At 37.8% G+C, this 12424-nt stretch overlaps 1 protein-coding gene across 1 annotated transcript in view; it reads left to right on the forward strand.

The window, feature by feature from the left end:
- MYOM2 (myomesin 2) overlaps positions 1-12424 on the forward strand; it is a 69876-nt gene that overhangs the window by 10072 nt on the left and 47380 nt on the right. The window contains exons 6-10 of the mRNA XM_062488534.1: positions 4132-4220; positions 4301-4351; positions 4634-4798; positions 9480-9641; positions 11600-11741. Of these exons, the coding sequence (XP_062344518.1) occupies positions 4132-4220; positions 4301-4351; positions 4634-4798; positions 9480-9641; positions 11600-11741 (609 nt within the window). The remainder of the gene's footprint in view (positions 1-4131; positions 4221-4300; positions 4352-4633; positions 4799-9479; positions 9642-11599; positions 11742-12424) is intronic.

Consider the following 12424-nt stretch of genomic DNA (forward strand, 5'->3'; position numbering starts at 1 on the left):
ATTCTGTTTTCTCTGTCTTGGAAACCATCACAAACAGAAAGAACTCATCAAAAGATGTATTTTGCTCTTTCTTAGGAGAGCAAAACTGTGGGGAGGGGATTGAGATGAGCACAGATATATATCCATTTGAAAAGTTAATCAGGTGACTGCCATTCTGCTACTTCATTTTTGGGAGACAACTTTGCAGTTCTGACATCTTTAAATTTCCGATATTTTGAGTGGTTTAGCACAGTTTGGGACCCCAAGTTAATCCACAATACATGCTTCCCTGTTTTCTAGATAATTTTTAGGCCACCTGTTCTTTAACAATAAATCTCTCTTTAGATCCTAAATCCAATGTAATTCTTACAGATGCTGGTTGCTATTTAACCATTTTATCTGGTGTTCTGCTGGAAAATGAAGACAACACTGCAAGCAGATGATGACTGGTTTAAAGTGAGATTTTAACCAGAATTAACCTCAGTCAAGCAATGCTGATTTTTTTTATCTTTGTTGTTAACACTCTATAGCAACAACAAAATGTTAGAGAGCAGTTAAGTTGGATGTGAGAAGTGAAGCAGCCTGAAGTAATGCTTTGTTTATGTGAAGAAATGGCCTAGTGCAGCAGTGTTAGTGTAATGTTCATCACTCATTTATGAGCTGGGTGCTGTGTGCTTTCTAAATCATTTCCAGGCCAGGAGGGATCAGGTCTGGTCAGAATACACAGGATGGCTGTCCCAGCAATGTCCTGCCAGGTGTAAGTGTGCACCATCCTTTGGAAGGGTCTAGTTCATCCAGGAGAGGGCTGGGCATGCAGGTGGTAGGAAGACACTGGGCAGCTCTGCAGGTCTGTGCTAGGATGTGGGTTGGGTGGTGGCTGGAAGGGCAGGAAGCCTTTATAGGGCAGGTATCTGGGGACAGGGACTGCCAGGCATGCTGTGGCATCTACCTGCCACCACTGCCTAGGAGAGTCACTCCTGGGCTCTGCCTGACATCAGACGTGCTCTACCACAATGACCTCCTGGTGTGAGACAGATTAATTTTGTCACCCTTCAGGAGGGGGCTTCCAGATATCCAGACTGCTTTCTAGGACAGGTCCCTTACTATCTCCTGAGCTGTAGGAATCCATTTGGTGATCTGGAGCATGGCAAGGTCTGGTCTAAAACCTCAAAATTAGGGCAATCAAGATCCAGTTTCTGGGGATGTATACTGTTCAATTTGATAATATGTAATACATGTAATTAAATATGCTGTGTACTATATTTACATTATTTACTGTATATTCTACATATAAATTCTTAAATAAGAGATATATCAGAGTGACAAAAATGCCTTACAGCTCCAGAACAGTTAATTCTGCAATGCCCCTTGCAAGAAATTTTTGAGCTTCTTCATTCGTTGTTAACTTGTTATATTATAGTAAGATACTGTACCAGACTGTGGTAAATGCATGAACTATGTACATTTCATTATAGAGGCATGATATGCCTTAGGAAATTGTCCTGTACCGCAGTTTTATGTTGCTTTTTGGCATTTTATTACACAAGTGTTAAATAGAATGAAACTGGGATAGTAAAAAAAAAAATGTTCTGCTTTTAAAATTTCATTGCAAAGAAGTGTTGTCAAGTCTGACATCTCTCAAACAAGTCCAGAATCAGCTAAGCTTTATATAGCTCTGGGAACAGGTATTGTAATTTCTTTAAAATCCTTAATGAAAACAAATTGCTAAATAACATCCAGCCCCAGAGAATGGTAATGAATAAGATTACATCCAGCTAGTGGCCAGTCACAAGTGGTGATCCCCTGTGCTCAGTGTTGGAGCAAGGACTGTTTGATATTGTTGTCATTGATGTGGATGAGGGGAGCAGGTGCAGCCTCAGTCAGTCTGCAGATGTCACCAAGTCAGGTGGGAGTGCTTATCTGCTGGAGGGTAGGAAGGGTCTGCAGAGGGATCTGGACAAGCTGGATCAATGAGCTGAGGCCAACTGTGTGAGGTTCAAGAAGGCAAAGTGACAAATCCTGCCCTTGGATCAAAACAACCCCAGGCAAGGCTACAAACTGGGCACAGAGTGGCTGGAAAGCTACCTGTTGGAAAAGGACCTAGAGGTGCTGGTTGACAGCAGCTGAACATGAGCCAGTGTGTGCCCAGGTGGCCAAGAAGACCAGGGGCATCCTGGCCTGGATCAGCAATAGTGTGGCCAGCAGGAGCAGGGCAGGGATTGTCCCTGTAGTTGACACTTCTGAGGACACAGCTCGAGTGCTGTGTCCAGTTCTGGGCCCCTCACTACAAGAAGGACAATGAGGGGCTGCAGAATGTCCAGAGAGGGGCAATGGAGCTGGGGAAGGGTCTGGAGCACAAGTTCTGTGAGAAGCAGCTGAAGGAAGCGGGGGGTGTTTAGCCTGCAGGAAAAGAGGCTCAGGGGAGACCTTATTGCTCCCAAAACAGCCTCAAAGGAGGTTGTAGTCAGGTGGGCCAGGCTCTTTTCCCAGGAAACACATGACAGGACAAGAGGAAATAGCCTCCACTGCACTAGCAGAGTTTTAGTTTAGTTTAGAAATTTTAGGAAAAATTTCTTCCCTCTAAGGGTTGTCAAGAATTGGACCAGGCTGCCCAGGGAAGAGGTTGAGGCACCGTTCTGGAAGTTTTTGAAAGTCTTGTAGCTCTGGCCCATGAAGTAGTGGTTTAACATGGTACTAGTGCTGGGTTGATGGTTGGACTTGATGATCTTAGAGGTCTTTTCCAACCTTAACAATTCTGTGTTTTCAACTATTTTAGATTGTTTTTCAGTCTCACTGTGCCTGTCCAGACTGTACTATGGTTTTCTACCCAGCTGCAGGCTTTTTGGTAATTTAGTCTGGTCTTAGGACTTACCCTTATGTCTTTGATAATTAATTATATGATCAACTTTGTAATTGATTTCTTGATTTTGTGAAATGTGTGGCTGAAGGGTTGCCTCCAGGAGGAGCTGTTAGACATGTAAATTTAGGGACATAAATCACAATTTAATGGAACTTTCTTCAAGTTGTGCTTTAGCCATCACAGTGCAAATAGTGTCATTTTTATGATATGACAATGTCCAGAACATATGCAAGAAGTGAAAAGTAGATGTGTGATGTGTCTGTGACATCTGCTACATACTCCAGATTTGGCATCCTGTTATGCAATTTCCATAAAATACCCTTACATATTCCTTCTCCCACATCTGGGATATATGACCTCTTAGAATGCAAGTGCAGTCAAAATTTCATCACCTGGTAATTGCCAAGAAGACACAAATCTGTTCTTCTGAGAGGAAATTGAATGGATGCATCCACAACATTGTGTCACACAACTGAAAATTTTTGAATGGCCTCCATTAAATTTAATACTAAATAAACTATACCTGATGGACTCCATTTTAAATAAGAAAAGAGCTGGAGCATCAAGGTTTGTGCTTATATCTTGACAGCTGGTCATATATGTGCTCATGGAACTTCAATGAAGGATGTATTAAGTGAGAAAATCAGTGTTTTGCACCAAGTAACTGTTTTTTGCTTTATATTTGTTTATACTGTCCTTGCATAATAACTTTTATTTCTCACTAAAAAATATCACAAACCAAGCCATGTATACACATAAACAATTTTGATCAGTGTTCCTGACTTTTTATCATTTTCCTGGATTGAGATATGAGAGAGGCAGAGTCTGATACCAGATACCAGAGTCTGTCCGCTGGGAATAGCCATAGAAGGCAGAATTTTAGCAAGAATCACATGTACTTTTTCCATGTCTCTCTCCTAAAATAGGGCAGAAGGGCAAGGTGAATTAAGGAAAGTTGCATACAGAAAGGGAATAACCAGACTGGCATTGTCCAGCTATCTCCTTTTGGTCATTCTCTGAAGGTCATTTGCAGTTTGCTCAAGTTAATGCACAAGTTAACCAGCACACTAAGCTGTGATAAAACTGCAGTTAAAAAAAGTAGTGGCTTTCTGATTGTCTTTCATTGATGCCTTGCACTGTGTTGAAAGCAAAGAGCTTTCTACACTTTCTCTACCAGTAAAGAGCTTTATACACTTTCCTTATGGTTGACATAGTTTGGCTTGTAATGTCAATCATTAAGATAATTCTTATTTGCGTAAAGAGACATCTGTTTTTCTCCTTCCCCGTTTCAGAGCTGACTTTGATGATTCTGCAACCTATTCAGCAGTTGCAACAAATGTCCACGGTCAGGCATCAACTAATTGTGCTGTGATTGTGCGAAGTAAGTCCTATTTTATATTTAAAACAATAAATAAATATAATGCTCATGTCATTGAATGTTTCTTGTATGTTTATTCATAGGGTTCAGAGAGGATGAAGAACCTCACCCAGCTGCGATAATGCCCTTCCACTGTAAGCCTTTTTTTTTCTATTTGCTTAGATAATTTATGTCCTCATGTTAGAGTAATGCTTTACAGTTGAGAAAACTTGATACAACTTGCTTCTTCTGACTTTGCTTTCTAAGCATTGAGTTCCAGTAGATGTAACTGTCCCAATGCTCTTGCTTTCCCAGCTGAATTTTTAGATCAGCATGCAGTATGACAGAAAACTCCATCTCCTGCTCAGATCAGACACTAATCAGTGCCAAGTTAAATTTCCTTGTACTCAAGAATGCTTTCATTTTCTCATGCATAGTGCCCCTGTCATATGATGTCTGCTTCACTCACATTGATGTCCAGTTTCTGGAGAAGTTTGGAGTCACTTTTGCAACTGAAGGTGAAACACTGACCTTGAAGTGTTCTATGTTGATCACACCAGAGTTGAAAAGACTACGACCTCGTGCTGAGTGGTATAGAGATGGTAAGTTATTACATTGATTAGAATCTACCTAGAAAATGCTGGTGGAGACATTGAAGATACAAGTCAGGGTTAGAGCATCACATTTGCAGAATTAAATTTGGAATAGAGAATAATAATCTCTAGTTAGAAATTATAGTCCTGCACTCTCAATTAAGTGACTTGGTCAACATTTTTTGAGCACACATTAATAGCAGCAGGAGATAACCTCATATTGTGATAGCACGGTATTTAGAACATTTACTTGGAAGAGATTCAAAGCCAGTTCTTAGCTTTCACAATGACTCTTAGTTGACTACTGTGGCCACTGAGCTGAAGGGCACTCACAGGGAAGTAAAATAAAGTTTGAGGTATGGGTCATTGTACTGGTTTGAAAAGCAAAACCAGTGAGACTTCAAGTCAGTAATACAATTTTTAATAGGGAAGAGAAAAAAAGGAAAAACAAAATATATGCAATAATAAAAATAATACCACTGACAGAGTCAGAATACAACCTGATACCCTGTCAATCAGGGTGCTGGTGCAGTTTTTCTCCAAAGGGTCCAGTGATGATGTGGAATAAAAGCCTGGTTCTTTCTCTGGAATCCAAGGGAAAAAGGCTGCCTTTGGCGTTCTAAACCTCAGTTTTTATCTAGGTAGGAAAGGCTTGGCTCGTCCTACTGGCTGGAGCATCTCCCAATGGGGTGATGTAATCTTATCAGTTATACAGTAGGACCCAATGGCCCATTAACAGGAGATACTTCCCACAGAGATAAGGATGATCACCCTTCTCAGATGGTAATAGAATATATATCTTGTATTGTAAACCAGGACAGTCATCATCTAGGCCTGATGCACATATGTTTGTTCTGCTGTTTATATGCCATGTTAGTAGGTTTCTAACCTTGCCTCTTTTGTCTATGAAAACCTGTGTTATGCCAGGTTATGCTTATGTTATGCCATGAAGTACTCAAAATAATATCACTAAACTTATTGTATACTGGGGTGGATCGTACACAAACTCTGGATGAGTAGTGTTCACTGCAGCAAAAAAGGGTTTTGAAATATAAAACTAGATACTAAGAGCTTAATGGATAGCAACCTGTTGTAGATATTTAGCCCACCACTTTTCAACAACCACAATCTGTGTAGGATTCTAAAGTGATTATTCTACCTGAGGATTTAAGGAAAGCCTTGGTTATTTTTGAATGGCTAGACCTTTCCTCAAAGGGATCACATTTGATAATGGTGGACTTCCAAGACTGATGTTTGGACTGGTTCCAGAAAACTGGCAGAAATTTCCATAGTGGACAAAATGTGATGAATAAACTAAGAAATGGCAGTAAGATTAATAAGGCAGTCAAGAAAATTCAAGATTATGAAAATCAGAAAAACAATGATTTTGTTAATGCTTGTTGTGCTTTTTTTGTTTCATGTGCATAATAGTTTTACGTAGATTCACATCTGATCCTTTAGGGAACAAACTACTACTTAATCTTTCAGGCCTATTTTTTTATCATTGTGGATACTTCCTTGTGATGAACTGTTAGATGTCACTATAGTAAAAAATATGAGATAAAAAACCTGCTTTTTCTGTTTGGCAAATAACCTAAAAATCTAAGACTGGTCCTTGAATTCAGATTCTGTTCCCACTGAAGCATACAGGAATTTTGCTATACACTTCAGGATATTTAATAACTAAAAATAATCACTCACTTCACTCTGAGATGAACCATTACTTTCAAGGGTACCTTTGTTTCCTACTGGGTGCAGTTTCTCAAGGTGCCAAATCTCAAATTCTAAATTTGAAACTACAGATATGAAGAACTTCTAATTTTCAAGGTTAACACCATATTGTCCCACTTTTCACTGAACATTATTTTTTCTTGCACTATAGACAAAAGCTCATGATCCTTTCTCTTTGTGCCTTTAAGATAATTCCTTCTTAATATGTAACAATACTATTTGTTTTCCCCCTTATTTAACTTTATAAGTCCTTATTTGTGAAACCTGAGATGAAAACTTGGTCTGTTTTAAGCCAATAGGTTTTTGCTAGGGAGTCAGATAGGTGTTCATCCCATTATTCTACTTATGTTATGTGAAACAGGATGTTACAAACAAGCTTAGATTTGTAGTTCTTTACAAGTACACTGATCACAATATTTTCCAAGAGGTGTACAGGTGTGTTAACTGGCAGAACTTCTTCCCAAACACAGCAGGAAGTCATGCACTACGAACCTTTGTTATGTACTGAAGTTCCCTGTGTTGAGTCCCTTGAGAGTTGGAGGCAATGCATAAATATAAGCAATGAGAAGTTAATAGTTTGCCCAACATCATGTGCTTTAGATATTCTGGTTCTTTAGAGAGGTAATATTTCATTCCACTCTTGCATTAAGATTATACTCTTTCTAAAATTTTTAGTTTGTGTTAATCAAATAATAGCAGCCAAAGCCCCAAGATGGATATGTATGATTTACTTCTAATAATACACAGGACAAGCGTAAATGTGTTTATCTTGCATAAATAAGCTTGAAACTGGTGAGCCTTATTGAGGGCATCTAGTAGACTCCTAGGGGCATATAAGTCAGCTCAATTAAATCCTCTGAATCGATTTGGGATTATCACAAACATGAATATGATGTCTATTATTCATGGCCCACTTAGAACAATTTAGAATACTGAAAGAACCATTCAAAAAAGAATGAAATCAGAATAATACTCCAGGAACATCTATCTATCTAATCTGGACATGATTTCAGCTGATAGCAGGAATTTCTGTTATTGATCTCTAATGTAATATAAACACTGTAAACTATATTTACCAGCATTATGCAGCCCTTTATACTGTAATCTAGAATAAAATATTTGACTTCAGAAGGAAAAATAATGGAGTGAAGAATCTAGCTAAAATTTAATCAGAACAAAAAATACATAATAAAAAGAAGTTTCAGTGTATAGTAGTTACCTACTCTTTGTATGAATTTTAATCAGAGTAATGTATTAGGAAAATTATCTTACATATTAGAAACAGCATGTGAGGCTTGAGACACACTGCCTCTGAGGGCTATTCTTCTGCAAGTAAATTCTGGGAGAAATAACAGCACAACATGTGAATAGACTGAGAATAGTCAGAACTTGTAGTTCATTGTGGTGGCAGGTTTATGAATACTTGTTCTATTAAAACTTTTAAATATATTTGAAGCCTCCAAAATTTATTCTAATTGTCTTGCCTACAAAATCATTCATCCAGACAACAACAATAACAACAACAACAACAAACTGGGCTTGTATTGATTTCTGCTGCATCTTTGGCCTTGTGTGGGGGAGAGAAATTTTTCTGCTCTTACCAAACACAACTGCCTCCTCAATTTCTGCTGTCAGGTATACATAAAGAATGAAAATAGGTGATTCTGCCCTAAGTAGCATTACAGTCTTGACTACAATTTTTATTTATTCAAACTATGGTGGCTAACTATGATAATAATAAGTGACCAGCTTTTAAGAGATGCTGGGGGTTTTTTTAGGATTATCCACAGGACTGATGCATTGGTTAAAGATTCTAGGTGAAGGTATTTTCTAATTTAAGTACATCATGTCTCTACACAAAGTCTGAGTACCATTCTGACAGGCATGACAGAAAGGGGACACTCCAGTTTTCTAGGTAAGCATCTTATGACTAAGGATCTCATGGGAAGCAATGTGATCAAATTTAGTTTGTGTGCTTTTTATAAAACTACTACATGCTTAGCTGATTATGCAATTTACTGCTGTAAGATTTAGTAGCGTGTGTCTTCCACATGCTTTTTATTTTTTTTTACCTGAGTGTTTGTCATGTGTTATACCTTCTTTTGCAACTCAGCTGGTATGTGAGAACACTGATTCCTTTGCAAATGTTTGAGCACCAGCTCCAAAATCTATTTAAGCAATAGAATAATAAACATTCATAGACATTATGATCTTTTAAATACAGTTCTGCTGCATTGATTGCAATAATTTTGTATGTGATTTGCCTTAGGGAGTTAAAAATCAAAAATAATCAAATCAACTATTTAAAAGGATGATATGAGAAAGCCCCCTGCCTAGCATAAAATATCCTGTTCATTCTTTTGCTCTGGTTTCACTAGGCAATCAGATTAATGTGCATTAATCATGGGTCACCACCTCTCACCTTTGAGAGGTTTAAATTTAATTTAATTCAATGTTCAACAGGCATGCATTGAGGATTTAAATTTGGTGTATATTTCTAGCAGTTTTCAGATTAAACTGAAATCTCTCTTTTTTTTTTTCTTTAATTTCAAAGAAAATATTGAGCAAAGTGGCATTTGACCTGAATGGGAAGCAGAACTTATTAGAAATGAATCAAGGTTCCACCCTGCATTCATTATAGGGTATGGCAGGTTTTGATGTCAATATTTCTAAATGTGGGTAACATTTTTGTCTCTCAGGGTATTAAAAAATATAATGATAGGAATATTGTTGTTGACATTGCATAGGGTATTTCTAGACCTAATGTTTTCTATAATTCACTGATCAAATAATTTTAGAGAGATGTAACTCTCTCTGTAGAGTTTTCATAGCATCAAAGCACTATCATTCTGAATAAAACTGGCAGAAATATTAGTTTGTGTCCCTGTTTAGCAGAGAAGGGCACTAAGATGCAAGTTCTAGCAGCACAGTAACATGTCTCATGGGTCTTCTCTTCCAGATGTGCTGATAAAGGACTCCAAGTGGACAAAGCTGTATTTTGGAGAAGGCCAGGCAGCTCTTTCCTTTACTCATCTGAACAAAGATGATGAAGGTTTATACACCCTGCGCATGGTTTCAAGAGGTGGCATCAGTGAATGCAGTGCATACCTGTTTGTAAGAGGTAAACTTTTAATCTGGTTCTTGAGAAGAAATTTAAAAACATTTATAAAGTTTAGCTTTATGAAAAAAATCCCATGCAATAACAGAAGTATGAAAGAATTTTAGCACTGTGAAATTTCATAACAAATTGATTTGTATGTAATAGTTTATACTAAAAACCTGTCACCTTCTATGAATGGGGAGCTTAAAGAAGAACATGTTCCTGAGGACATTTTGTTTCCTGAAGAACCAGAGAAATCTTGCTTGTGAAGAAACGACTTGTTTCTTTCTTTTTATCTCCTTTCCTGGTAGGAAATAAACTTCTTTTCATACAATCAATAAACATATTTTAATAATTCATCTTGTCATTCAATCAGTTCTCACTGTGATGATTTTGGCTTTAGAGATCGGAAACTGGGAATGAGCCTTGTTGGGAATTCTTGTATCTTCTGCCCGGTCTTAGGGATGCATGCAGGAGAAAGCAAAAGAAATATTCCCACCACTAAACCAGTCATAGTCATGTCATTAACCAGAGAAAAGAAGCAAAATAAGAAACTGACTGAAGAAATACAGTTTTCAAAAGAGACATATATAAAAGAGATAAATGGATTACAATAGAATAAAGGTCAGAACTTTTCATCATATTTCCATGTACAGCTCTCAGTGAAACAAAAATGAGCTGCCGCATGTACCTGTGAGCAGAACTTAGTATTCAGTTTTTTATTTTTTTCTTTGAAAGAAGAAAATATTTCTGGTTGAGCAGTTCTACACTCTCTTAAATACATTGGACAACACCTTTGATGTGGGCAAACTGGAACAGCCCCACTGAGGCCACTGTAGCTGTATAAATTTTAAAACTTGTTCTTCTTGAAAACATATTGGAACTTATGTGCCTTGTGGGAGTGTCATCCAGACAGTTTCTGTGGGGTAGAGTGAATGAATATCTTTTTCAGGGGTATGAAATCCAACTTCTTCACAGGACTAGTGCAAGGGCTTCATCAACTTTGCAGTGTGTCTTGAACAAGTCACTCTAGCACCCTGATCTCATTAGAAAGAATTAGCTAAAGCTATTTTTATCCAGAGTACATTCCAAGAAACACATTATTCAGGTGAAAAACACCCACTAATATCTTAAAGCTTTCTTAAAAGTTTTTGTTGTAGTGGCAGGTAAATTTTAGGTATCTCTCTTGTCCATTTATGTACTACATTTGATCCCTTTGCAATCCCAGAACCCTGGCCTTGTGCTGTGTCCCCTGGAGTCTCTAGTGCTGTCTGTTGGCCATTCTCTTGCCTTTTTTCATGTAGGCTGTGTTCTGATACTGAGCACAAACTACTTCACAACTGATTTGGATTAGGCTGTATAAATTTAGACTCTGGCTTTTTGGGTTTTTTTTGTTATAGAAATCTTCATTTGAAGGGAAAGAACTTTACCTGTTACAAGATTTCATTAGGAGTTGTGGGTCCAGACTAGTCAATATCTCTCAAAATGAAGCCACAAAAGGTTATCTTAAAGGTGGTATTTAAGACTATAAATAAAACATAAAGCATTATAAATGTTCCAGGAGTTTGCAATTTTTTTATTCTTTAAGAGATTTGTTTTCCTGATCTGCATGTATTTTACTGAGCACCTTGGACTGATTGGCAACCCACAGTAGTCACAGGTTCAGTGTGACAGAGCATCAGAAACACATGGGTGGGTTAGGATTTTAATTCTCACAAAAAAAGAAAGAAAAAGAAAAAGGTGTTTGGTTCCTAAAAAGCTTTTCTCTTCTCAATAATATCCTTGAATTTTTTGTCTGTATAAAAATATAGACATTATGGTCCTGAATCGTTATTGCAGTGAATTAGTATGTCATGAAACGTTTGGGCTTCCATTCATGTAAACAAGTAGCACAGTGAACTGTAAGTCTTCTTTTTGACTTTCTAATGTATGTCAGAGGAGTTGGGGTTAAAACCTGTTGATTTTTATTTGTGGTCCAGATGCTGATGCATTGATCGCAGGAGCACCAGGGGCACCAATGGATGTTAAATGCCATGATGCTAACAGAGACTATGTTATTGTTACCTGGAAACCACCAAATACAACCAGTGAGAGCCCTGTTATTGGATATTTTGTTGACAAGTATGTAAACGTTAAAATTTATTTAATTTTGTTAATTGCCAGAAATATGTATATACTGTAGAGAAAAAAAAATACCATTATATCCTTCCATTGTGTGTGTGTGTATTGTTTGGATATATTTTTATAGGCACTTGGCGCTGGAACTCACTTACACACTGTGTTAAATTACTAGATTATTCCCTGGCAAACTTTTGGCCCAGATGATTTAGTACATTCACAGGCAATTCTGGGCACAGTCTGGGAATTAGCAGAGGCTGGAGGCCATTCCAAGTAATATTTGCAGACAGACACATTTTATCATACACTTAAAATGTTCAATAGTACGGATGTGGGCATATCAGAGAATGAGCCTTGACAGTATTTAATTTATAAAAGCTAGAATCCATGGGCATCTTGAATTAGATTTAGTCTCTTTAATCTCTATACTGCAAAAGCTGAAACCTAGGAGTCATTACATTATCTTTTTATTTCATTCTTAAATGTTGTACATCAGGAGCTCAAGGCCTGGGCTCCTGGGTGTTGGCAGTTTAAATCACACTGCCAGACCTCTGTCCTCCACTGAGCTCTGCACTTTGCTGGGGTCTCAGCTCAGTGCAGGCAGCTGGCGAGCAGGGGATCCAAGAATGTTTTGCACATCTCTTCCACTGAAGTGAAAGCTTGCTCCTTGTACCCAAAGCAGAACA

This window comes from Cinclus cinclus, chromosome 3 (assembly GCF_963662255.1).
Source record: "Cinclus cinclus chromosome 3, bCinCin1.1, whole genome shotgun sequence".
Taxonomy (NCBI): Eukaryota; Metazoa; Chordata; class Aves; order Passeriformes; family Cinclidae; genus Cinclus; species Cinclus cinclus.